At 38.0% G+C, this 27,576-nt stretch overlaps 1 protein-coding gene across 1 annotated transcript in view; it reads right to left on the bottom strand.

Annotated features, from left to right (window-relative positions):
• The window catches only part of UNC5C (unc-5 netrin receptor C), a 357,267-nt gene that overhangs the window by 52,482 nt on the left and 277,209 nt on the right, over positions 1–27,576 (bottom strand). The window contains 3 exon segments of the mRNA XM_043572041.1: positions 17,296–17,460; positions 20,075–20,242; positions 23,826–24,006. Of these exon segments, the coding sequence (XP_043427976.1) occupies positions 17,296–17,460; positions 20,075–20,242; positions 23,826–24,006 (514 nt within the window).

The following is a 27,576-nucleotide window of genomic DNA, read 5'->3' as shown; positions in this document are numbered from 1 at the left end:
TTAAAAACGTGGAATACAAATTTAAAACTTTTAATATGTAAAAATTTAAAGGTATAACTTATAACTGGTACCTCCAGTTTCCTAATATTTAATATTCTATAACATATGAATTGATCAAATGATACAGCGCCATTCGGATTAATCAAATGAAGATGACACGAATTAAACTTTCCTAGTAATGCTCAAGGGCAAAAACTGTAGAGAATCTGTAAGAATCACAATTAATTTGCTCAAAATTAAAGGTCTGTAATGCTCTAATACCAAAGGTAACTCTAAATCGTGCCTTAGGTAGATCTTCTGTAGTTTGCAGAACACTCAGCTCTTATAAGCTATTTACCTATTTGGGGAAGTAATTCAGGAGAAACATGCCGTGCTACCTTAATGAAAGAGAGGTTTGCTGTAGCACAGACAAGTTTGCTCTGAATTAATTTTTAATGCTTTATTTTAGAGCAATGATTGCAACCTCCTACTCAGTTTTATAAATATTATATTTCTTATTCCAGTTGTCTGAGTCCATGTATTAGGTTTGATTTTCATTTTTAAACACTTCTGTCTGGTAATAACCTTTTTCCATTTGTATTCTGTGAACTCAATAAAAGGACATCTGGGACATATACAGGCACTAGAAGAAAGGTTATTTATTTTGAAACCTAAAGATGTAAGACAATATGAGTTCACTGCTAGCAGAGGAGAGGAGGTAACTGATGTCATCATTCTGGTAGGGAAGGTATTAAGGAGGGGGTGTCAAAATATTCATTTCTTGCAGATTAGAAGGCCTGGCAACAACTGTAAAATAGGATATCTGGGGATGGTCCGTTGTTCATCTTGAAAATTTTGATCACAATCAGCATGGGCCTGCTGGAGTACACAGAAGAATTGTATCTGAGAGAGGGAGAACAGAGATATAACATGGTCTGAAATTTCTCCCTGTGAGGCAGTTCTGGGTTTGCCTTGGCTTTTACCTCTACTTCCCAACAGAACGCCTGTTTTTGAAAGCAGACCAAGGAATAGTAAATAAGGAACTTTATAATTTTGCTTTTAATCTCAACTTTCCCATATTTATGTAGAGCTGGACAACTCACAAATATTTTGGTAATTTATGGCATTCGTCTGGGACTATATTTCATTCTAGGCACAGAATTGGAACTCATTCATTCATTCATTCATTCACCTAACAAATACTCTTGAAGCCTATTATATACTGGGTTCTATTCTAGGCACGGGGTACAAGGACAAACAAAAATGGGAAATGTCACTGCTTGTGTTCTAGTTTAACAAACAATAAGTAAAAATAATAAATAAGATCAACTCAAATGCTGAAAAATTTATTTTAAGAGATAGAAAAAAAGAATGTCATGTGATTGGAGATAAAGGGATGACCACCTTAAGATTTCAGGGAGCAATTTTTGGTTGAAATGGGATTTGAGCTGAAACTTGAACATGAGAAAGAATCAGCCAAGTTGAAATCATGAGGGACTGATGCTCCTCAAAGAACAGCCGTGAACGCAGAAGTCCTGACATAAAAATGGAGGGGTGCCTGGGTGGCTCAGTCAGTTGACCATCAGATTCTTGATTTCGGTTCAGGTCATGTTCTCACAGTTTGTGGGATCGAGTCCCATGTTGGGATCTGTGCTGACAGTGCACAGCCTGCTTGGGCTCCTCTCTCTCCCTTTCTCTCTGTTCCTCTCTCTCTCTCTCTCAAAATAAAATAAGTAAACATTAAAAAAATGGAGTGGGTGGAGGGAAGCGATTGAAAGGAAAAGGGAGGAGGCAGGCTCAGAGGGGTGAGGGGTAGCCAGGTCCTGTAGGCCTGGTGGGCCAGGATGAGGCATTTTGATTTTACCCTAAATGAAATATAAATCCCATGATCAAATGTAATTTTGAAAAGATTGTTTTGATTTTCCTATAGGTAATGGAGAGCAAAGGGAGCAAAGTGACAGGGCTTTATGGATGGTTTCTATGACACGTGGCTTGGGAGATGTCTATCAATAGGTGTATCAATGTAGTTGATAAAGTGTTTCCTTGGAGGTTGTTCCAAAATAAAATAGAAATTAAAAAAAAAAAATGGAAGTCTCACTCCTAGTTATTCCTCATAGCCATTTAGGGCCAATCTAGCCAAACTGTTATTTTCCTACATGGGGAAATTTAAAACAGACCAGAGTATTAAGTATACCCACTAATGGTTCAACACCCCAATTTACTCTGTTATGGAAACACTGATAAAGAGTTTTTGGAAGGCAACTCTATAAAACTTTTTCCATCCTTTTCAGAACACTTCTGCAGCTACAGAACTAAAACATCACTTAGGAGGCTGGAAATCAGAAAAGAAGGGGATTACTGTTCCATCCCCTATACGAGGGGAACACAGAATCACTTTCTAGAGTTTGTTTTTATGCTTCTCCATCTGATCCGTCTCTCACGGAGCAACAGGGGACATTTTCCTCGGCTAATGAGGTGACCCTGCTGAGAGCGGTCCTAGCAATAATGAAAAATAACATCTCTGGCAGAACACAGAGCAAAATAATTGTTTTTCGTGTCCCAATCAACAGCCTGGTTCATAAGTTAGGGATTTCAGTTAACTTTCCTATTACTTGAAAGTAAGGCCATCTGAAAAGGCACCGGAGTTGCTGGCCAAGGCAGTGAAATGGAGCTTTTCATTCTCATGGACTTCAGATTATATCCTCGCTCTGCCGTTTCCTTAGCTGTGAGAGCTTGGTCAAACTGTTTCACTTCTCTACGTATCAGTGTTCTAATCCATGGAAGAGGACACGGATCCTTACTCCCACAGAACTGTGGAAAGGAGAAATGAGACTTGTAAAGGGCTGATACACTGCAAGCAATTGATAAATGACAGCTCTATCAATGTCATTAGGATGTACACTGTAGGAACACTAAGACTCTAGGTTCTTTTTTTAAGAAAGATTTTTAAAAAAATTTTTATTTATTTTTGAGAGAGCAGGGGACAGAGAGCAAGTGAGCACATACACACGCGCGCGCGCGTGCACACACACACACACACACACACACAAATGGGGGAGGGGCAGAGAGAGGGAGACACAGAATCTGAAGCAGGGTCCAGGCTCTGAGCTGTCAGCACAGAGTCCGACGTGGGGCTCGAACCCACGAACTGTGAGATCATGACCTGAGCCAAAGTTGGATGCTTAACTGACTGAGCCACCCAGGCGCCCCAAGACTCTAGGTTCTTAAAGGGATTCTATTTGTAGAGTCAGCTCAGCCCATTATTTAATGAGTGATGTTAGCGAATGTGTTTGAATTGCAGGTTCCCTAGTTATTCCAGAGACAAAGAGCCCAGTTTTTGTGAGAAAAATCATAAGCAATGCACTTTTTTAAGTACTGTATAGTCTTTCATGCTCTCCTATGAAAGAGGTTTATGGCCTTTGTGGCTTCTGGCATCCATGCAGTGGGCATGTTTCAGAGGCAAATTTCCAGGGCCAGAGTGCAACTTGATACTAAAACAATTTCTCAACCAGAGGTGGTGCCACTTCTAAAGTGGGGGGGAGGGCGGTGTTTGGAAACGGGGCAGGGCTGGGATGTTTTGGTTGTCATAATGATTAGGGTGTTGTTTATGGTATTTAGTGAGTAAGGGCCAAGGATACTGAATGTCCTGCAATGGGAGGAACAGCCTAAAGAAGAACTGTCTGGAACAAAACTCACCTCCATCGGTAACAACTTCCAAAACCTTCTGTCTTGGACTGAAAGATGGAGCAGAGGCCCCGGGCTCAGGGGAGGATGCAGGACTTGCCCCACTGGTTGTGGGAGCCCGAGTAACTGCACCTAGGGGAAGCCACCCCCACAGCAGTGCTTCTGCCATGGGAGATGCTCGTGATCTACGACCTTCTTTTTGTTAAACGTAATTTTAAAGAACATATATCGTTCAATGGAGAGATTTTCCTGATCTGGGAGAAAAGAGATTAGAAGAAGTCTGATTGTGGAGAGAAACTTTAAGTGAATTCTGAAACTTGAAGCAAGTTGGAAACAGTTTGAAAACCGAAGCAAGAGTAGGATGCCTTTTTTTTTTTTGATTTTTATAATTTTTATTTGTTTTTGTTAGAGAGAGAGAGAGAGCGTGAATGGGGAGGGGCAGAGAGAAAGGAGACACAGAATCCGAAGCAGGCTCCAGGCTCTGGGCTGTCAGCACAGAGCCCGATGCAAAGCTCGAACCCACAAGCTGTGAGATCATGACCTGAGCCGAAGTCAGGATGCTTAACCGTCTGAGCCACCCAAGCGTCCCAATAGTTAGATGTCTTGAAGAGTTAGTGAAATGCTCCTTATGCTAGGAAACATCTTGTAACTGCTCAAGACACCATTTTAGGGGTTATCTAGTCCAACCTTTTTCAGATTAGGAAACTGAGTCCCAAAGGTGAGAAGTGATATTTTAAAGTAAGCAGAAGTGTTGAGATTAAAATTTGGCTTCCACTCAGTCATCAATTATGTGGACAGTGTGCAAGTTATGCATTGTAAGACTCTCCGTGGCTCCATTCACAGCTGTGTGAGCTGTAGATATGGATTGTTAATATAACGGTTTTCCAGCTGATGGTGGTAAAGTGACTTGGGGAAGGAGTGACTTTTTCTAATTCTCACAAGCTCATCCTCTAGACTAGAGGTGGGGTTGCTCATATTTTTCAGCTGATGTCCAACTATTATAAAAGATGAGAACCCATGCCCAAGTATCTTAAAAAAGGAAGTGAACTTTTCTTGGTTTTATACTGTAGGAAGTAACATCAAGTACTTATCCTTAAGTACATGGCTCATAATCATGTAATAATATGTCTGAACATAGCCTATGTGGTGTGTTTATATTTGGGAAATTTCAGAAACAAAGCCAGAAACTATACATAAATCTTCATTTCTCAAATAAACAGCAACAGCTTTGATTTTTCTAGTCTTTTAAAAAATTTTCTTTTCATGTGATCGAGATAATAGACAAGAGCCAAAATGATGATGAATTTATGATTAGTTTTTTTTAAGAAAGATAATATAAACTGTTTTTATAAGTAGTATCCTAAGAGAAAAATTATCAAGCAAATATGCTGATGTGAGAAATGTCAGGACCTCTGAGCATCACTGGACAGATTTAAATTAATCAAAATCAAGTCTATGCCCTTTTTTAAAAAAAAAATTTTAACGTTTATTCATTTTTGAGAGACAGAGAGAGACAGATCATGAGCGGGGAAGGGGCAGAGAGAGAGGGAGACACAGAATTGAAGCAGGCTCCAGGCTCTGAGCCTACAGCACAGAGCCTGACGCGGGGCTCGAACCCACAAACCGTGAGGTCATGACCTGAGCCGAAGTTGGACGCTCAACTGACTGAGCCACCCCAAGTCTATGCCCTTTCTAACTCCCAGGAGTTAAAACAGATCATTGATTAGAATTTCCTATCCTAACCCCTTTCTATCTGCATACTAAGGAGCCAGAGCATAAGTGGTGAAGGGACTTGCCTAACATCACAAGTCTGGTGAACCAGAAAAGCAAGGGGCAGATCCCAGTTCTCTGGCAATAGCCTCAACAGTCTATGTAAGTACTGTCCAGGCATTAATTAGTAAATTCAAATGAGAAGAGACAAGGATGTAATAGAAAAGGGCTTGATATGTTCATGGATTAATTTGCAATTCAGTTGTTGAATGAGGCAATGCTAATTATTTAAACTCTAAAACACCTCTTCATTGGAAACATTATCATTGATATTCATGAGAAAGGCTAAAATAAGATTTTCATGCCTAAATGAAGCAACTTCCAGGCCACACCTTTTGTTTCAAGAGTGGGGCAAGCTAAGAGGCACGCTGAACTTGGGAGTTTCGACTCTGATGTAGTTGGAGAACCATGCTAGAATGATGGAGCTGTTAATGTATGATAATCACGCTGTATTTGGCACAAAATGTTACAGTAAGTAAATATTTAAAGAAGAAACATCATTCCCTGCAAAAAGATGCCAACAGGAAAAAGGAATAAACACCAATAATTGCAGGGACACTACACATCAGAAGAAAATCATGTTTTAAAACAACAAAAGCTGACAACCACTTGCTTCCAGCATCCAAGAGCCCACGTGAAAAAAAGGTTTAGTACGACCAGAGCCAGATTTGGGTTCTTACCTTGGCCCTTATGCTAAGCTGTGGGTTGTTTCAATTCTATGCCTCGATTTCTTCTTTTGCAAAATAGAGTTCTTATTAGAGGATTTGCAAAGGTTTGTAAGGTTATTTGTAAGGTTATTATTTGTAAGGTTATTATTGTAAGGTTTTTATTATTTGTAAGGTTATTGTTATTTTTAAAATATTTTTATGTTGAGTTTAATTAAATTGAAACAAGTCATTTTGCTTTAGGTTGGTCAGCAGATCCAGTAGCTTGGAATCAGAAGCAACTTATGCCAGGGCTTAAAGTCAGTACATTAGATGGAAAGTGAATAAAATTAAAATTAACTCTGAAATTTCTTGAAGTTAAAATATATATGATGCAGTAATTTTTTTAATGGTTCAGTAATTTTTATGCCCTCCAAAGTTTGAGAACCCCTGAGCCGGATTTAAGGGACACTCTAAAAGGAAAGCCTAGATGTAGATGTCTGGGAATTAAAACTCTGTCTTCAGATTTGCTATCAAATCTCTAGCCAAAAAGGAGATAGATGGAGTTTTGTAAGGTGTTCCTGCTTGCCCTCAAGATTTTTTCAATATATTTCAGTATGGAGCTGCTTCTATGACCTTAATACATGTAAAATAGATTTTATGACACCACCAGGATTAACTAGAATGGAGGATTAATTAATATCTTACAGGGGGGCTATTATGAAAGTTATAAATATGATACAACTCAATTGTAGTTTATAATATCATTAAGTGTGCTCTATAAAAGTACATGTTTTTAAATCATCAAGTTTCCGGTTAGTTTTAGCATATTTATGTATCTGAAGTATACCAAACCATTTCATAAGCTCTGTCCTCATTTTTACGATCCTAGCATTGGAAAAATCTTTTTTCCCCATGGGTTCTTCCCTCTCCTTGACCTGGCTGCTTGGTCTTTATTTTTGCCAGTGGCTTTACACACAGCCAAGATATGTGATTTTTCTCACATTTCTTCTGATGCGAATGTTCATATTAAAAACCTCAAGGGCCATTCAAAACAAACATGTCCAGATTTTGTTTTTTTCCCTTTTAGGTTGGTTCTTATCTAGCAAGCCCATCAGGACTGCACTAATGATGTCAGAGGTCAGGTCTGTCAAAGACACACATGGTCATTTATTATAATTTACCACTCTTCTGAGGGTTTATTTATTGACAGGGGCTTAAGGAACTCCAAATAAATGAATACATAAATCCTAGGACATGACAACAAAAATTGAAAAGAACATTTGCTTATCACTGATGTCAGTTATCTAAATTGCCATGGTAATTCCCTCCCTCAGCCTTACAGGACAGTGCCTCAAGAAACTCATCTGCAGTCCTGTTCCTATGGTAACAACCACGCCCTTCTGAAATTGAACAGCAGGGAATTAACATCTCAGGATGTAAAAGCCTTATCTCATGACTCACAGTAGTTGAAGAAGAAACGTCTGAAATTTCACCCAGCAGTTGAGTAAAATCAAACCCACAGATCAGCTGCCTAAGTGTTTTTAACGCAATAGACCCTATGCTCATCAATGCTTCTGAAGAAGAATAAATTATCAAATTCAAAGGCGATGATGCTGTCTGTAATCTATGGTAGGGGAGACACATCTGACAGAAAAAGTAAAACAAGGAAGAGTCCTGAAGCAAAGAGGCTGATCTGTAGTATACATCACTCTATCTGCTGGATTTTTAGGCAAAAGGAAAACGTAAGCAAAAGCCCTGGCTCTGGACCTTCGTGACCTTGAAGGAATCTACACTTTGCTGTGGTCGTGAAACGTGGCACCCTTCTTGATTCCCTTGGAGTTTCCTTTCCATCCTAGAAGCTGAAGACCTTGCACTTGTCCTCTTCCACTGATTTGTTTGGGTCCCCACAGGTGTTCAGCAGGTTTCTGTGGGCTGAACTTTCTAACCACATCCCTGCTTTCAAAAACAGGAAAATGTTTTACCAGAAAGGAAAAACACTAAAGCAAACCGCACTCATGACACCGGAGACTGCAGAGCACTGTGCTGGGCAGCTAGTCCACGTACAGAATATTTATTTGCCAGCTGGGACACCACGCGTATCAAGGATTATACAAGCACAGCTATGACATCAACTGCTTCCAAACTGTAGATAAAAGCACTCACTGTCTAACACTCACATTATGCTTTCCTATCAAATTGCTGTGTTGACAAGAATCTCACTGAAAACTGACTAGCACCTTCTCAAATGCCTGCCGTGGCGGTTATAAACACATCATTCTAAAGTCAAAAAGAGACTATTTGTAAGGTAAATTATTTCCCCACAATAAATGCACCTAGGATTCTGGAGGTCCTGGTATGCAGTGTGTCCACACCACAATTAACAGAGTTCTGCCACTTTGTCTGTATGTGAGAATTAATGGAAGAGCTGTGTTACATGCAAATTTTTTAATGAGTAGAAAGTGCTAAATTTGCAGACTGCATAACATTTTAATTTCCCAAAGTCAGGGAGTTCACTGGTGCAGACACAATTCTAGGCAGTTCTTATTTGTAAATTGCTATTTTAAATTTGTCTACTGTGCCATAAGCTCTCGTCAGAAAGAAGTAATTCTAAATTCAGATTTGAACTGTTATACATCCGATGTGGGACTCCAAGCTTCATATGGGATTAAAAACTAAAGTCCATAGCTCCTGTCATGTAATTATCGGAGTATGTTCATAAATATAGATATATAAAACACTACTTCTGGACCAAGTTGCATGTATAGTTTTGGATTGCTGTTTTCTTTTCTTTTCTAAAATGTTTATTTATGTATTTTTGAGAGAGAGAGAGAGAGAGAGTGAATAATTGTGGGAGGGGCAAAGAAAGAGAGGGAGACACAGAATGTAAAAGCAGGCTCTCTAGGCTCTGGGCTGTCAGCACAGAGCCTGATGTGGGGCTCTAACCCACGAACCATGAGTTCATGATCTGAGAGAAGTCAGAGGCTCAGCCGACTGAGCCACCCAGGTGCCCCTGGAGTGCTGTTTTCTAAAGGAAGAGGTAAGCATGGATTAAAGCATTATATGCCAACCATGACAATGTAGATCTTACTACAAATTTATTATAGAGATTATAAAAGTTAAGAGTAATTGTATTTCAACTTAAAAGGTAAATATTGTCATTGGCTTATCATTTTTGGAGATTTTCAAGTGCTTTTTTCTTCTTCTGTATTTCTTTTTCTTTCTCTTTGTCCAGTGTTCTCTCAATCTCTCTGTCTCTGTCTCTCTTTCTGTGTCTGAAACCCTTTTATATGAATCCCATTTCAAAAATGTATTGCAGAACCAGGGGCTGCTTTTATATTATTTTAGAAATGGTATAAAGAAACCTATATTTGCAGAAAGCACAACGGACCTTCCAATACTGCCTTATGAATAACATACAGTATTCTATAGCATTACTAAGTAAAATCAGTGTAATATGTTAAATTTCTCATATGGAGCATGTGTGTTTAGTTTTTTTCAATGGTGAAAAACACACCAAGTCTACCCTTTCTTGTTTGATATGATCCATACCATTTAGCATACCTAAGTTCTCCATTTTTTCTTTTTTCTTAAAATTTTTATCTATTTTTAATGAACAATGGGCTTATAAGCCAAAAAGGTCCAACTTCTTTCTGGAATAATTGATTCTGATGTCTTCCTTAATAATTTATTCCAGTGAAGTAACACAATTTTTGGAAGTTCTTAATTTGAATGTAGGGTCTCCAGGATGGGAACTACTTTTTCATCCCAATGAATGTATATCCAGTGTAACATATACATGATATACGTTACACTTCAGTATCAACTAATGTGTATGGATGGCCTAAAAAATTGAGTGGGGCTTCTGAAATTGCTTAAAGACCATGACCTTGTTTCACAAATGAAATTACACAGCATCACATAATGAATCCAATTCATCAAACAGTTTAAGAATAAGTGTGCTTGCAAGGACAGAGTGATATGTATATAATAGGCAACTGGGAAATAATGCAAAACTATAATTCAGTTCCAAATCCCCATGTCTTTGAAATCCTTTTATTTATGCAATTGATTTACTGGCTATAAGTAATTCTTGCCACCCAGGGTTTTATACAACTAGGGTTTTATGTGAGTGTTTTATGCAAATACTATTTTGGTAATCAAATTTGAATTGAATCTAATTTGAAGCAAGGGGACCAATTTTCCAGGACAAGTCAGTGATATTGCTACATCTCAAATCCCAAGATTCCGGCTTCCAGGATCATGCAGTTGGTCTAACCAATCCTCAACACCTCTTTTTTTTTTTTAAATCATTTATAATTATAAATATAATGAAAAGCCAAGTATAAAGCAAAAGGTGAGTAAAAAGTATATTGAAAGAGAAAAAAATTACCTGTAATCTCACTGGCTAAATATAAATGCATACATTTTATTCATCTTTTTCCTGAGCTAACTTTTACATAGTCATGACCACATGCATGTATAAATCCATATTCTGCTTTTCCATGTTAAGCCATCATGAACATTTTAGTGGCTGTATGATATTCCATGTTATGTAAGTGCTCTAATACTGGATTTTCAGGTTTTGCATTTTTTTTTTTACAATAAATTACAAGGAATTTGTAATATATTTGATATATTTGGCGTATATCTTCTTAGGTTTTCATATTAATTGCTTAAAATTTATTCATTAAAGTAGGATTACTGGAACAAAGGGTATAAACAATTTAAAAATTTTTTAAAATATTTATTTTATTATTTTATTTTATTTTATTTAAAATTTTTTTTTTTTGTTTAACATTTATTCTCTTTTGAGAGTGAGAGAGACAGAGCATGAGCGGGGGAGGGGCAGAGAGAGAGGGAGACACAGAATCAGAAGCAGACTCCAGGCTCTGAGCTGTCAGCCCAGAGCCCGACGCGGGGCTTGAACTCACAGACTGTGAGATCATGACCTGAGCCGAAGTCGGACGCTCAACCACTGAGCCACCCAGGCACCCTTATTCTATTTTTGAGAGAGAGAGAGACAGAGCGTGAACAGGAGAGGAGAAGAGAGAGAGGGAAACATGGAATCTGAAGCAGGTTCCAGGCTCTGAGCTGTCAGCACAGAGCCTGATGCAGGGCTCAAACCCACAGAAATGTGAGATTATGACCTGAGCCTGAAGTCCGATGCTTAACCGACTGAGCCACCCAGGCTCCCCTAGGGTATAAACAGCTCTTAACCCATATTGTCAAGTGGCTTCCCCAGATACTTATAAGAATTTATATTCCCATTTAACAAAATATAAGAGACTCCACTTCACACATTTGTTAACATTTAGCATTGTTGCACCTTTAAAATACTCAATAATCTTATAAGAAACCTCAAAGACTTTGATTAAAAATTTCATTTGGCATTGGGGAAACATGTATTTTCTAAAGTGTCTTAAACACAAAACTAGGAATGTGAGAAACAATTTAGAAAACTTGTGATTAATTATTCAATAGAAAATTAAACATTCTAAAAACTATAGAGTCTAAGAAAAACAAAAACCTAAATTAAAACTATGAGTAAAACCAATCTCTGATATGTGTTATTTAGGAATAATGGGAGATGGAAGTGAATCAACAATAGCCCAATTAAATAGTCAAAGCTATTGACTGAACATTTTATTTATCTATATATTTTTAATGTTTATTTATTTATTTTCAGAGGGAAAGAGAGAGAGGGCAAGCAGGGTAGGTGCAGAGAGAGAAGAAGACAGAGAATCCCAAGCAGGCTCCACACCAGGAGGAATTGATGCGGGGCTCGAACCCACGAACTTTGAGACCATGATCTGAGCTGAAACCAAGAGTGGGATGTTAACTGACTGAGCCGTCCAGGCGCCCCTAACTGAACATTTTAAAATAAAGTTTGAACTATACTCTAAGTTCTACTTATTATCTTTCATATCTTTATGAAATTAAGTATAATCCAGTATAAAACCAGATTTTCTACTACAATTTTGAACTTCCTTAAACAAGTAATTTTTTTTTACTTTGTTTTAATGTTTGTTTATTTATTTATTTTTGAGAGAGAGAGAGAGAGTGCAAGTGGGGGAGGGCCAGAGAGAGAGACACAGAATCCGAAGCAGGCTCCAGGCTCTGAGCTGTCAGCACAGAGCCCAAGGCAGGGCTCAAAGTCACAAACCACAAGATCATGACCTGAGCCAAAGTTGGACGCTTAACCAACTAAGCCAGCCAGGTGCCCCCTTAACAGGTAAATTTAATTCATTTACATTACTACCCTTGATATATGATGATCCTTGGTATATACCGTCTCTTTTTAAATTTTTTAAAAAATCTTTATTTATTTTTGAGAGAGAGACAGAGTGTGAGCAGGGGAGGAGCTGAGGGGAGGGAGACACAGAATCAGAAGCAGGCTACAGGCCCCGAGCTGTCAGCACAGAGCCCGATGTGGGGTCTGAACTCACAGAACCGCGAGATCATGACCTGAGCCAAAGTTGGACGCTTAACCAACTGAGCCACCCAGGCGCCCTGATACCATCTTAATTATTGTTTTCATTTACCGTATTTTTTCTTTTTTCTTGTTCATTTCCTGCCCTTAAAAATCTTATTTTGAATTTACGAATTCATCTTTTATCTGTCAGTATTAATATTTTAACCGGTAAAGTTGAATCTAACTATATGGAAATTAGAAACATTTAACTTTGATCACACTTTCCCATATGCTGTGTCAATGTTGTCTATAACTTAGTTTCTTATTTTCATTTTATTTTCTGCCCCTTAATTGGTCTCTCTCTTGTTTTTAAAAAATCAATTTCTGTTTTATAATATTTTTAGTAGTCTACTCAGTGAGAGTTTGTGAGTAGTAAGCCTTCTCCGTCTTGATTGTCTGAAAAGCTTTTTAATTTTGTTTTCTTCAGCAATTTGGATTTTCTTTTTTTTTTTTTTCAACGTTTATTTTATTTTATTTTATTTTTTTTGGGACAGAGAGAGACAGAGCATGAACAGGGGAGGGGCAGAGAGAGAGAGGGAGACACAGAATCGGAAACAGGCTCCAGGCTCCGAGCCGTCAGCCCAGAGCCTGACGCAGGGCTCGAACTCACGGACCGCGAGATCGTGACCTGGCTGAAGTCGGACGTTTAACCGACTGCGCCACCCAGGTGCCCCAGCAATTTGGATTTTCTCATTCTATTTTACATGTGTTTTTACTTCCCTTTTATAAAATCACTTACTTTATCTTCCCTGTATTCTGAGATGTTTCATAAGCTCTTCACTCCAGTTTACTAATTTTCCCTTCAGCTTTATCTAAAGTTGCCTCTGATCCGATTTTTAACCTCCCCGAGTTTTAACTTTCAATTATGTTTACCTTTCTAGGCATTCCCTTTGATTTTCCCCCTAATCTGTTTACCCTTTTTTAGATATTCTATTCTTGCATTTGTGCTTATATTCCTTTTAAAAATACAGTTTGTGTTTTTCCTTGTATTTACTTTATAATCTCATTCAGATTGCTCTGTGTCCATGTTATGAGAACACTAACTCACTTAACTCTTGATGCACGCTCTCTCTTGCAGCAGACTGTTCCCTTGGGTGCTGTGAAACTGTGTATTGTAATCTCATTTTCAGGCTTGGGCTACTTTTGTCATAGACCAATGCACTTGGGTTGTGGGAAAAACTCAACAGAATGGCTTGTTGTTTGCTTCTGCTGGTACCCTAGAAATTTCACCAATTATGTTAATTACTTATCTTTTGGTTTTTAGTCCTTTAGTACTATTGTATCTTAGATTCCGTGGCAGATCTGGGTGTAGGATTGTGGTTTTACTATGGGTTTTATTTAAGTGAAGTCTTAATTTTTATTTTCTCTGCCATGAATTTTCCTGTGGCTTCCCTGGGCTGGTGGGTAAAAAAAAAAAAATCTAGTTATTTTTCATGGTGGGAGCAGTCATTTATGCGACCCAGCTTTATTTAGGGCTCTAGCTTTCAACTCTTGGCCTCTGGCTTTTGCAAACCCAGGGCCTCTGCCTCTGTGCCAAAACTAAGACTCTAGCTCCCAATCCTTAGGATCCACACTCCTGTCCAATGTCCTTCTGGATTACTCTGGTATCCACTCATGCAGTTACCCCTCTCATTTTGAGTTCCTACTTTATTTTGAGGATTTCTCTTTCTTTTGAACTTGACTCATTCTCACACACACATACAGACACGCCATATGTGTGTATATGTATGTCCTTTAAGTTTTAATATTTTACCTAATATTTCTACATATTTTGAGTCAAAGGTATTTGTATTGATGGAGATGATTAAGGAAGAAATGTGACTGAATATGACTATTTTGAACACATTTCTGAATAAACATTGAGAGTAATATATTGTATATATGCCACATTGTTCTTAAGTATCAATTTGGCTTTTAAAATAAACTACCCTATATTATCTAGGCTTCTGAATTCTACTGATCTCTATTATGCACTCTGAATTTCTCCCACCTAGCTGTGTATGTCTACATATATATCAGAATCATCTGTATACAACTTCAACTAGGAATACAATTTCAGAGGTTGTATTGTATACTTTGTTGAGTGGTAACTAGCTTTATTTTGAGATAATATTGCAATATTGTTGAAAGGCTATTAATGCATTGAAGACACTAATTCTCCTAAAGTAAATAAATGCAAAATTATAATTCTTAATTGTCAAGTACAACTCTTTGGCTATCTTTTCTACTTCCAGTCTATCTCTTTCTTTCTTTTTAAGTTTATTTATTTTGAGAGAGAGAGAGAAAGTGTGCATGTGCGAACTGGGGACGATCAGAGAGAGAGAGAGAGAGAGAGAGGGAGAAAGAGAATCTCAAGCAGGGCTCTGCACTGTCAGCACAGAGCCCCATGTGGGGCTCAATCTCACGAACCAGGAGATCATGACCTGAGTTAAAATCAAGAGTTGGACACTTAACCAACTGAGCCATCCGGGCTCCCCATCCTATTTCTTAATTATAGACCATGTCTCTCTCGCAAGCTTGGTACTTTCACTATTAGAAAACCTTTCTTTTTCAAAATGAGTAGTGCCAAGAGCAGTATTATTTCTTTGCAAGATTTTGGTGCAATGTTGTGCGAGAAACACCCAGCTTACTGGTAAGTAGAAACTGTAACTTTCACTCTAGAATACTATAATTACACAGTGTAGCACTATCTTTGTGGTTTTTATCACTGAGGAAATCAATAGTACAGACTGCAATTTTCTGTTGCACTAGAGTAGATAGATATAGGAGAGCAGATGAGTTTGACTTAGTAGGGGCTGTTACTATAGTAAATCAGAATTGCAAAAGGAAGTGAACAGGTTTTTTTTAATCTGATTTTAACCCAAACACTCAAATGTTTCACTCTAACAAGGGATCTGATAAAATTAAAAAAAAAAAAAAAAAAAAAAAAGCAAACAACAAAACTCCTCATGTACGCTTGTTCCTGTTCCTGATTTACATAATCACTTCACTGCCATCATTACTGGCAAATACCCAATCATTTAACAAAAGGTTCTATAAATGCCATAGGAAACAAGCTAGATGCTAAAGGGATGCTACGTCATGAAAGTCTTAATTTGAATGTTTCATGTTTGTATTTGACAAATGTCGTAATTTCATATGTGTCATTTTGTGTAACCAATTAAAGGCCCCAAGTTCCATCTTTAAGCATTGTATTTCTGGTTAAATAGGTTGCTTTGGGAATTTAAAAATATGCACAATAGAAGCAGTAGGTGTTAAATCACCCAAGTGGAAATATAGAATTGAGAGAGGGAGAAAAGGAAAGAGATGAGAGAGAGACACACATGGAGAGAGAGTTCAAATATTGCCACCTTTTGATCACATGAATCAATTTGTTCACCACTAAAGGAAGGATATTAAATTATAAAAATATTTAAAAAAAGAATGACGTGGTGTGTGCTATGTTTTTATTTTAATCCTCAACTCAAAGTCACGCCTAGAGGAACAAACCCTGTATCTCTGGATAAATGGTTAGGAAAACAGCTATATTCTTTTCATTCTTGTATTTCTAACACAAACTTGGTGAGATGCACGGTAGCAGTCTGCAAATCATAACCAGAAGCTGTGCTTTATACTCAGCAGCAGCCAGTCCTCAAAGAATGCGACATACTGTGGACAGAAAAATAAGAAGCCTGTTGGATTTTTATTCTGTGTCAGCAACATAATTACTTATTTGTATTTTAAGTAAGGTTTCTTTTTAAAGGTCCTTGTGTGTATAGACCCTGGAAGGTAAACACAATTTCATAAATGTGGCGAAAGTGAAATATTTTATTCTTAAACGACAAACACAAATACATCTACACAAATATATTTGGTTGCCTGTATTCTGCAAGCAATTTGTAATGTGTTATAAGAAATGTCAACATCTGGCCGCTATTAGTTAAGATCCAAGGATAGCACACTGTTTGATCCATTCAGCCACATAGGCGTGAGATCAGAACAATTCTTAATACTTTACTTCATGGTCATGTAAGATGGTAAATTTTGCACATCTAAGGGCTCCTCCATTAAAGGGGTAAGAGTTTGCAAGTATGGACATCAAACTATCAACTCATTAAGAAAATCTAAGAAACAAAGCCATGAAAACTGGGGGATATTTGCACCCATTATATTCCTGGGCCAATCTTCTATACCTGGTTTTAAAATTTTTGTTTTATTAACATTATTTTCTTTGAACGGACATTAACACAAACCTCAAATTTTCAAGGGCTTGTGGACATGTTCCCACCAAGCATTTGTTGTAAATTGATAAATTGCAGGACCATTTCCTGTCCTTTAGATATATTTTACATTCATGGACACTGGTTCAGTAATGGCCATAAATTAGGAATAAATAGCTTACTTTTTTGAAGTCATGTGATTCTACTATGAGTTGCTTAGGGTGCCCTTTTATGCATTCTAATAAAGCTGAGTAATGGCTCCCAGATCTGGAAAGAATGATAGTTCCCCCATGGAAATGACTAACTCACTCTTTGCTCATGAGAAAGCAATATTGTGTATGTCATTTGTTAACCGGACAGTTATTATTCATTCGAGTTCCTGGGAGATTAGTTCTTTGAATTCTGAGACAGAGCTACTATATTGGTATATTACTGCATTGTTTTTGTTGTTGTTCAGAATTCTTAATTTCTAATATTTCCCTCCGAGAAATTCAAATGGTTAAATATCAGGCCTCCCAACTGCTGTTTGCTCAAATAGACTTACTCTGCATGCACAGCCCATCAGTGCAGTTCTTGGATTGCAAGACGAGGCCATCACAGTCCTTGCCTCCGTTCTTGGGGGCTGGTGCCGTGCACTCCCTCCTGCGCCAGTGTGTGCACTCGGTCCCACAAGTAGACCACTTGCTCCATGAAGTCCACCTGCCATCCACTGTCACACACACACACACACACACACACACACACACACACAAAAACCAGCATAAGGTCAGAGGGAGAAGCAGCTGCTTGGGGGGAGAAGGGAGTAGAACTCAAGTATATAAAATGAAACAAAACAGAACAAAACAAAACAACAAAACAGAAAACTGAAGAAAATGTCCCATCAAGGAGTCCTGCATTCATGTCACCTGCTGGCAAGTAAGCACGCTCTACATGCATTGTCAGGGTTCTGAGAACTTTTCTTACTGGGTGTGTGACTGTTTCCTTACTGACCAAGCAAAGGAATGCTTATAGGGACACCCAGAAAGCAAAGTTGTCACCAGGAGCTGGTGAGGACTAGGAGGTACATAAAGGTAGATCATGATGGTGCCCTTTTCTCTATTAAAAGGGAAGCTTTTGGATTTTATATTGAAACTTAGGGGACGTCTTTTTGAACCCAAGATTTCTTTGCACATAGTGTCATGTGGTCAATGCAAGTAAACCTGTGTAAGGATATGGAGAAGAGGTTGGTACAATGGGGAAGAAATCTATATATCCACCCAGTGACCAATCCATCCATCCATCCATCCATCCATCCATCCATCCATCCATTTATCCATCCATATCTATCTATCTATCTATCTATCTATCTATCTATCTATCCATTCTCTATCCATGCCTTACTTTTTTTTTTTTTAATTTTTTCATCCAGGCAGCTTGATGCTGTTCTGCAATGCTTTGCTGAAATGACTATACTATTTTCCACTTATTATTTGATGATTCCATTCCATTATTGATGATATATATATATTTCTATTTCTATTTTACAAATAATATTTATACAGATTCCTAATTTTTTTGCTGTGACTCAGTCATTTATAATTGACTAACTTTCTTTCTAATTTTTGTGTCTGACTTGTCAGTAATTTCAATGATACTAAGCTATCTCTTTTAAAAATATACAACTTAAATCCTAAGTTGAAAAAATACATAGTAAGTCTCACTAAAGTCACACTTAAAATTCATTCTTAAGAAATTCTTAAATAGGATAACAATATTGAAAAGTGGTTAAATAAAAAGTTTTCCTGAAATACATAAGTAATTATGATTATCTAGAATTCAATATAAAACAATGCCAAAAATCATTTATTGAACATCTAATATACATAATATCTTACACCTACATATTCATAGAAATTACATTAATTTTAATAGCCTACACAGTTTGGAAAATCTAGATGATTTCGTATTCAAATTACTGTGTAAATATATTATATATAATGCGTATGGAGATATAAACATGCCCATATGAAAAAAAATGATGAAAGCATCAATATTTCAATTATACAGAGTTGGCTGTATAAGCAACTCCCAGCTATTTGGAGAAAATACATTTGCTTTGACCTAAACCAGCCCAAAGTTCACACACACACACACACACACACACACACACACACTTCTATCTCAACTGAAAATACTCAGTGCATTTTTAATTGTGGAAGTCAATATCTAGATAAAATATAAGAGACTACAAGGTAAATATTGAAATTTTAAACCTAGCTAAGTGTCAAGATTTGTTACATTAATAAAATCTCTCAAAGGATTCAGTATGGGATACTGTTTGGATATTTGAGAGTGGACACTTGGGGAGTATAAAATATAGATTATATTTTTCTACAGTTCATTTCTACAACCCATCTCTGAGAAAGTTTCTTTAAGGAATGAATAAGACAAAATGTAGGCAAAATAAAGGGACGTAAGGAGATTGTTTCTAAATCATGAAGGCACAAAAAAAATAATAAAATAAAAGACAAATAAATAATGAAATTGAAATATAACAGCTACCCAAGGAATGCACTAAATTTATGGATTATTTCAAAATAATTTTAGCTTAAATTTTCAATATACCATATAATTAAACATTTTAGTTGATTTTGGTTTTGATTTTGGCAATATTAACTTTAATTTGCCTAAGGATAAGAGCTGGTGACAACATGAGACAGCATCAGAAGATGGTCAGAAGCAGAGGGATGCAATCTTGCTATAGTTGCCACTGCAAATAACTCACAGAAATGCACAGCCAACATGTACAGATAATAAAGAGCTGACTGCATTGTATTTTCAAAACCCATTAGCCCAGGTGTCACAAAGCTTTGTCTTCTTTTTAATTCACTCCAAATGTTTTATTTGCCCTTGCCCAGAAACTGACACCAAATATCAAATATCTCAGAATAAAACATATTCTAAATTTTCATTCCAATAATTTCCATGGCTGTCTAAAGATCAAGAGTTGTTATGCCTAAAATGTGTGGCTTTCAGGGCTCTCCAAATCCCTTGAATTATAGAATCTATAATCTTGGCTCTAGCAGTTTTGTCCAGTAATAGAGAGGGATTATGTCCGTAAGTGTTTAATCTCATGTTTTATTCTATTTTGTATGTTTGGCTAATAAAGTTAAATACTGTTTGGGAGAAAAATACTTGACTTCTCAGCTGTGTAAGCATTCAATGGTATGATGGATATAAATAACATTTATCACATATTCAGGTGAATAAGGCTTTGTTTATATCTTCTAAAACAATCCGAAAATGGGAGGATACATTTGGAACGCGAGCACTATCTTATTTACCTGGGCATAAGGTGGTACAGGCTATTTTCTGCACACTCTGCCCTTCACAGAAGGCACCACCATTGAGTGGTGCTGGGTTGGTGCAGGTCCTTGTGCGTTTCTGATACCCTCGTCCACAGCGGCTATTACACACAGACCACTCTGTCCAGGTGGACCAGCCACCATTTACTGGAAGAAGGTAAATATAAAATTGAATCATATGTGTGTTCATGCACACAGACACACAAACCATGCACAACACATAGACAAAAAGTCATCTGCTAAGTGACCATAAAGCAATCTAAAATTTCAAAGATAGAAGAGACCTTGGGCATCATTTCATTCAGTTTTACTGCATAGCTGAGGAATCTAAGCATAGAGATAAATAAAATGAATTACCAAAATGTACTCACCTACTCAGAATTGTATATAGAACTGTGTTCTATTTTTCTTGGCTACTGTTCTTTAAAAAAATACATTCCTCTTACCTAGTCAAGCTTTAAAAATTATTTTTGACAGCTTATCTCAAATAATAAATGTTTACATCCTTATGCCAAGGTTGCAGGTGGATCTGAAGCATGAGAGCTGAATAAAATCATGTAGCTTTTTCTTAATAGATGATTGATTATTTTTCTTTAGCACATGTAAACTTTACAGCCTTTTAAGGACTTTTGGTCAGTTTCATTAACGCGGTGAACCTCGTTAAAAAATAAACTCTTATATTGCTAGATTTTAAACTAATTGAGTAGCCATTTGATTGAATTGGCATTTAGTTTATGTAATTGAAATGGACACCTATTCTGTGTGTAAAAGTCAATTATGGTGTTTGATGGAGAGTTCAGTGTATGATTATAAAACCTACATTCTACTGCTATGTTCACTATTTACCGCCGGAGATAGCCCTGTAGAAAATACTCTAATATATTTTAGGACTTCCATTATGTGAGTTTAGAGTACATTATTGTAATTAAGCATTTTCTAACAAAAATTATTTGCTGGTAGTTAAAACCTGACGTAACCAGTAGAAGTTAGAACCTGACATAACTAGAACTCCTGATCATAAAGAGAGTGCTAGACACTCAGGCAGCACACAGTTTATATGTGCATATCACACGCCCGACATCTTCTCTGCTAGAAACCTATGCAAGGCAATGGGAAAAATTATGAATATGTTATATATACATACACAGACAAAAGAATTTTCATGGCAGAGTTATTTTTCTATAAAGATAAATAATTGTAAACAACTGTAATGTTCAACAATAGGAAAAGGGTAAATGTATGTCCATGTGACTGACATCTAGGCAGCCATTAAAAAATGGTGCTCTAGAAGTCTATTTAATAATACATGAATATTTGAACATCACGTTTTAAGTAAAAAATATATTTATATCCCTTACTTAAAAAATCTTATCTATGCATAAAAATACCAGTAGTATGCATATCAATCTTTTTAAAAGCTATTTCTGGATGACAAGATGACAGGATTATTGGCATTTTCTTCTCTGACCTTTTCTGTGTTTCCTAAATTTTCTATAACAGATATATATTTGCCATCTCAAAATGATACTAACAAAAATAAATATATACAACACACTCAAAAATGAAATACTTGTTAGATGTATACGTTTTGCTATAAACTTCTGGTGAGCCTAATCTATGAGCCTTGGACGACTTACTTTATGAGGCCATGAAAAGGACAAGCAGATGTCTGATAGGTTGTGTTTCAGTTAGTGTTCCAAAAAGCAACTTAACCTGCTCAGCTTTACAAAACCCAGTGTCATGGAATTGTCAGTGTGAACTGCTTACTAGCATACTGGCAAGCCAATATTTGGGGTTATAGTATCCATATATTGCTCTGGTAGGATTTTAATGAGAAACAAATAATGATAAGCTTCTAGAGAAAAAAAAAAAAGGAATATGAAAGCCCTAGACTTATACCCTCATTTTACAGACAAGGACATGAGGGTTCCTAGCATCCTGGTCACGTGGCCAACTGAAGGTCAGTTACTAGAACTAGTCCTAGAGCACAAGTCTCCTGACCCCTAGGGTCCAATGATGTTTTTTGAACTCAAAATGCCTAAGTTCCATCTGTTTGATTCTTTCTAAAAACCATGTTCAGCTTGCATTTGTAGATATTGAAAGCATGTTATATATAGGGGAAGAGATCTGCATGTATATTAAACATCTATATAACACATAGAGAGATAGTCCATCGCCATTAGTTATCTATGATTGCTACGTGCTGTGATGTGCTCCATTATCTTTTGCACTTTAATGCTGTTCATCAAGTTGTTCAGCCAGTTTAGAAAAAGACAAAAAGTAGGAATCCTTTCATTGTGACTGAAGAGAGGCAACTACCTACAATTTAACATAGCCATTATCTTGACGAGGAAATTAAATCTCAGAGTATCCAGAGGATTAAAAAATTGTATGTATCTGTCTTGGAATAAAAAGGAAAGATTTAAAGTGTCACAATATACAGCCTCTGGAGCCTCACGTGGTTTATGTTTCTCCTAACTCCCCACAGCAGGAGGACATCCATCCAAATGGCAGTATCTACACTAAGTACCACGAGCCAGATACCTGCCAAGGGCAGCCTCTCCTTTGCAGTCACCCAGACACGAAGGTCCCTGGAATGTCCTTTCACACTGACGCAGCCCTGAAAAGCTTCCTTAAGTTCCAAGTGGTGGTGAGACACAGGCATCTCATTTAAGAGGGGGCATACCCTCAAAATACTTCCCAGGGTTGTTTGGTTTCCCTTGACACAATAAATCACCCAGAATATGAGGACCTACTGTCTGCCCAACACTGTGAGAAATACATAAATACACAGAGCAGTCTCTTGGTCTATAGTGGAGCTTAACACACAGCTGGGGAGATGAAACTCCTCATAAAATGACTGGAAGACAACTGAGTGCTATACCGCAAAGAGATAAAGGCATCAGACACTACGGCAAAATTGGGTGTGAAACTGTTGAGTATTTCTGGAGAAATATTAGGTCAAATTGGATATGAGCTGGACTAGAAAGGGCCAGAGAGCGGAAGGGAAGCTTCCCGAAGAAATCATTATGTTGAACTTGCTGTGTGGTTAGGATTAGGGCCACTGCATAGCAGTGCTCACCTTCACTCTAACTACCCGCCCCCCCCCCCCCGAGTGTGTAAAGCAAGTTCCAGGAAGTCAACGTTGTTCTCTGATGTATCTGGGGAACAGGTCAGCCACAATTTACCTGACTAAGCCAAAGCCCACAGAATTGTCAGCGGGCTGACTTAACCATCTTCATCTCCAAACTCACTCTAGATCTGGGTGGTCCAGGGTATGGAGGAGGGGGGCACGCTTAGATGGGTGAGCATCTTCTGGCTCTGGTGCAGGCACTCAGGTGGATTTCCTTCACTTTTCCATAAGCTGACTGACCAAGGGCTAGGAATTTCCAAGTCTGGTCTTTCTATGCCTATCAGGGAAGCAGTTAAACCTCACTGCTGAAGCTGCAAGCTGGCAATAGGGATTGGAAATGGGTGATGGGCACTGAGGAGGGCACTTGTTGGGATGAGCACTGGGTGTAGTATGTAAGCAATGAATCACGGGAATCTGCTCCCGAAGTCAAGAGCACACTGTATACACTATATGTTAGCTAACTTGACAATAAATTATGTTTAAAAAAAAAAAAGAAAAGAAAAGAAAAGAGAAAGGGCCTCTCGCTTGATAGTTTAAATTAAAATGAGAAACTGTAGTTTGACATGGACTAGATTGAGACTCCACCAGCTCACTCACCGTAGACTATGACAGTTGCAGTCGTGCTTTTCCTCTTGGCAACAATGTTTTTGGCAACACAAGTATAGTTTGCAGTATCTGAGAGGCGGGCCTGCTTTATGATGAGGTTGTGATCAATAGTAATATAAAAATTCCGATCTTCAACGGGGTCAATTATGTCTTCATTTTTCAACCATTCCACCTAAAGATGCACAAGAGAAATAGGTAAGTACCCAGTACGGATCCCTCGACGGCTGTCTGTCCTAACCTGTGTTTTCGAATTTGTATGACATTGCTCTGTGCTATGAACTTCAGCAATCCGGGAGGAAGTAACTTTCTGAGGTCATGTGAGGTATCACTCACCTGCCAAACATGCTGATTCTGTCTGTACTACATTATTCTCAAATGTCAATGAACCAGTTGGGAAATACAATGTTCAAATTGTTTTCACTTTGCCCCGCAGGCAAGAACAGGGAATGTGCACTGCCAAGTTCAGAACCCAATCAAAAATAATAGGCTAAGCATTTCAAACGGAACTCAAACCTTTTGCTATTTGATTTGTTTACTCTTGGCAACTAACTTGCTGCTTTTCACGAAAGAATGTAAAGACTATTAAAAAAGCTCAAAAGGCATCTTTGACATCATGTAGCTCTAATAAACCAACATTTGGATGATTTACGTGTAACCTTGCTGAAACATATGGATTAAATTTCCCCGAAAATGCACTTACTTTAAAATGGAGCAAACACATATTTGGAGATGCATTTAAGCCAAAATACTTGAGGAAGAAAAGGTTTTGTACCAACCTTCAATACAATCCAAAGAGCGTATACATCATACTCAAAGCTCTCCTTTTCTGTATCACTAACATCAAATCTTTGACTCATGGTTTGCTTCTGGGGAACCTGACCTAAGACATGACTGTTCAGAACTACTGGACTATTTTTTCCATGAAAATCACATCAGTTTAGCAAAAGCAATATTATGCTTACAGAATGAAAGAAGGGAGATATATCTGTATAAACTGTCCTTATGGAGGATGAACTATTTCTTGTTCTATAAATTGCTGCTGCTGCTGTTTTTGTTTTTTCTATGCACAGGATTTTCCATAAAGCAAAACAACACTGATATTTGCCACCCTTAAACTTTTCTTTTGCATCCTTGTGGATATGGATACAAGTAATCTTTAGTGGTAGAGAGTCAATAGTGTTGCCATTTTCAAAATCTTAAAGAGTATCTCCAGCACCACAAGAGGTCTGGAAATTAATCTCTAAATCTGTCAGTGGGCTTGACTTTGCACAGCTCTAAATTACATCCAACAGAGGGACTCTAAAATAATGCTCCTCTAATCCTTAGGAAAGAGACCACAATTTAAAGGGAAAAACGTTTAAAAACCAACAACAATCCTGAAATAAACATTTGAGGATGTAGATAAGAGCAACTATTTGTGGTGATATAAATTTTGAAAGGGCAAAACCCTCTTGGTATTTATACTATGGTAGTGAGAAATAGAATCAAATCCATCTAAAACAGTGGAGTTTTAAAACATGCATTTTGTTTTCACATACAGAGACCACATTCAGTCAGGGCCATGCTTGGGTATATCTGATCTGAAACTCACACTCTTCTTGACTCGGATTTTCCCAAAATCTGGCCCTATGTGTGTGGTAGTTTGAGCTCACTAGAAGTGCAAGAGGGAAGGTAGCAAAATTCATATAATTATTATCATTGGTCATTGAAAGCAGACATTAACTTTCTAATCTAATCTTTATCTATGCCATTCTAGAGAAAGCTTTCCACTTATAGAAGGCACTGTTGGGATCCCCTGAGTTGGTCTTGGATCCCTCCTGAGAGAGAGAGAGAGAGAGAGAGAGAGAGAGAGAGAGAGAGAGAGAATGCTCTTCATGCTTTTCTTCCAAGTACCCATAATTGCTACTCTTTCTTTGAAAGATGGCTCTGACATTCGTGGACTCTGAAAGTGCCTAGGGGTTCACAGCACCCCCCTCCCCCGCCATTGTCTCACAGATGTGGAAATATGCTTTGTGTCCAATTGGGTTCAGAATCTGAACTGCTACCTTCCAGAGTTCCCCTGTGAAATTAGGCTGAAGCTGTCCCCTTGAGATGTTGCCTGCCATCTCTATACACACTTACTGGGCTTCATTTTCTCTCCTGGTGGCTCCACCCAGCTATAAGGTTCTCTCTTCTATGAATGCCCCATTAAAAAAAAAAAACCCTCTGCATTCAAATCTTGGTCTCATGGTTTGCTTCTGAAGATTCCAACTATTCTCACAGGAGAACCCATGACTGTTCAAAACTATGGTTTCTTCTGTTTAAATCACATCAGTTAACAATAGTGAGGTTACCCTGATCATAAGTGACATAAAGAGATCCCAAGGGATGTTGCAAACTACTTGTATATTTGAAAGTTTATTACATGGAAGAAAAAGAGCAATCTGCACAGTTGACAAGATCTAAGAAGACTTCTGTGATTACTGGGTAAACCATCTTTACCTGCAAATATATCACTCTGCATTTTTTCTCAAGTCTCTTGCCAGTGCTGGAACAGTGAGTATGACCTGGGTTTTGATGACCCCTGAGGAACCCCAGACATACTGGAGAGGCCCTCAGGGCCCTATGGAGGTTACTGCCTTCCTCCCCAACTCTGGATTTAACCAGAGAAGCTCTGCTTTGATCTGTTTTCCTGTTTTCCATACTGGGCTCACTTGTAATGCCTAGTTTAAAGAAACAGAGAGTTCACTCCTGCTAGAAAATAGCTGTAGAAATGAAAAGGTGAGCCATGGGCTCCTCCGGCTTCCGGTACCTTGCCTACTCTCCTGTTCCCTACATTCCAGTACTCGCAGCTGCCGCAATGTCTTGCTTTGAGACCACATCTCTACAGGAAGCTCAGGTCATCACCTCCGGCACTGGAATCCTCATGCTGCCCTGCACATCCCCATCTCCCACCCTGAAAAACTATCGACCCCCTATCACGCTGCTTTGCAATGCAGAAGCAAAATTCCCCAAAATTTCAAACTCTGTTTACATTATTTTCTCTACTTTTCTCTAACTAAAACTTAGCTCTTTATGATGCTTCTGTTTTGCTTTTTTTTTTTTTTATCCTGGAGTTCTCTCAAGTGGTGGATATTTGATTTCCTAAACCCAACACACACTGGGCCTGGGAATCAGAAAGTGCCCTCCTTGTTCTGCACTGTCTTTTCTAGACCATTCTCTCCAAACACCATTGCTTTGAATTTCATGCCATCAGATTATGTCACCCACCTTCTATATTTTTTGTGGTCATTTAAAGACCTCTGGGCTCACAGTCATTTTATGCAGCACAATTTTTCTGTCACAATTTCTAATGATTTTAATAACCACAAACACTTCCAACATTTTGGCCTCTCAATTACATGACCCTCCTTCCTGCCACAGTCTTGGTCTCTAAGACACCCACACTTATAGGCCAGAGACTTTCAATCCTGGGTTCACTGTAGAGTAATTTGGACATTCATAATATATCAATTTTACATCCAATCCGGAGAAATTAAATCTGACCCAGAGCAACTCTGATTCACTGGTCAAGACTGGTCTAGCATCTGTGTTTTTGAGACTCCTCAAGGGGCTGTGATTTCCTGCTAGGGTTGAGGAATACCACTCTAGAAGATTGTCTTTCAGATGAGATCCCTGGACAAGAAGCACCCAGGTCACCTGGGAGGCTGACAGAAATGCAGAATCTCATGTCTGCCTACCCAGACTTACTGAGTCAAAATGT

The sequence above is a fragment of the Prionailurus bengalensis genome, chromosome B1 (assembly GCF_016509475.1).
Source record: "Prionailurus bengalensis isolate Pbe53 chromosome B1, Fcat_Pben_1.1_paternal_pri, whole genome shotgun sequence".
In the NCBI taxonomy this organism is placed as follows: Eukaryota; Metazoa; Chordata; class Mammalia; order Carnivora; family Felidae; genus Prionailurus; species Prionailurus bengalensis.
The sequence above is the reverse complement of the archived record's forward strand: the minus strand, read 5'-3'. Positions and strand labels throughout refer to the sequence as shown.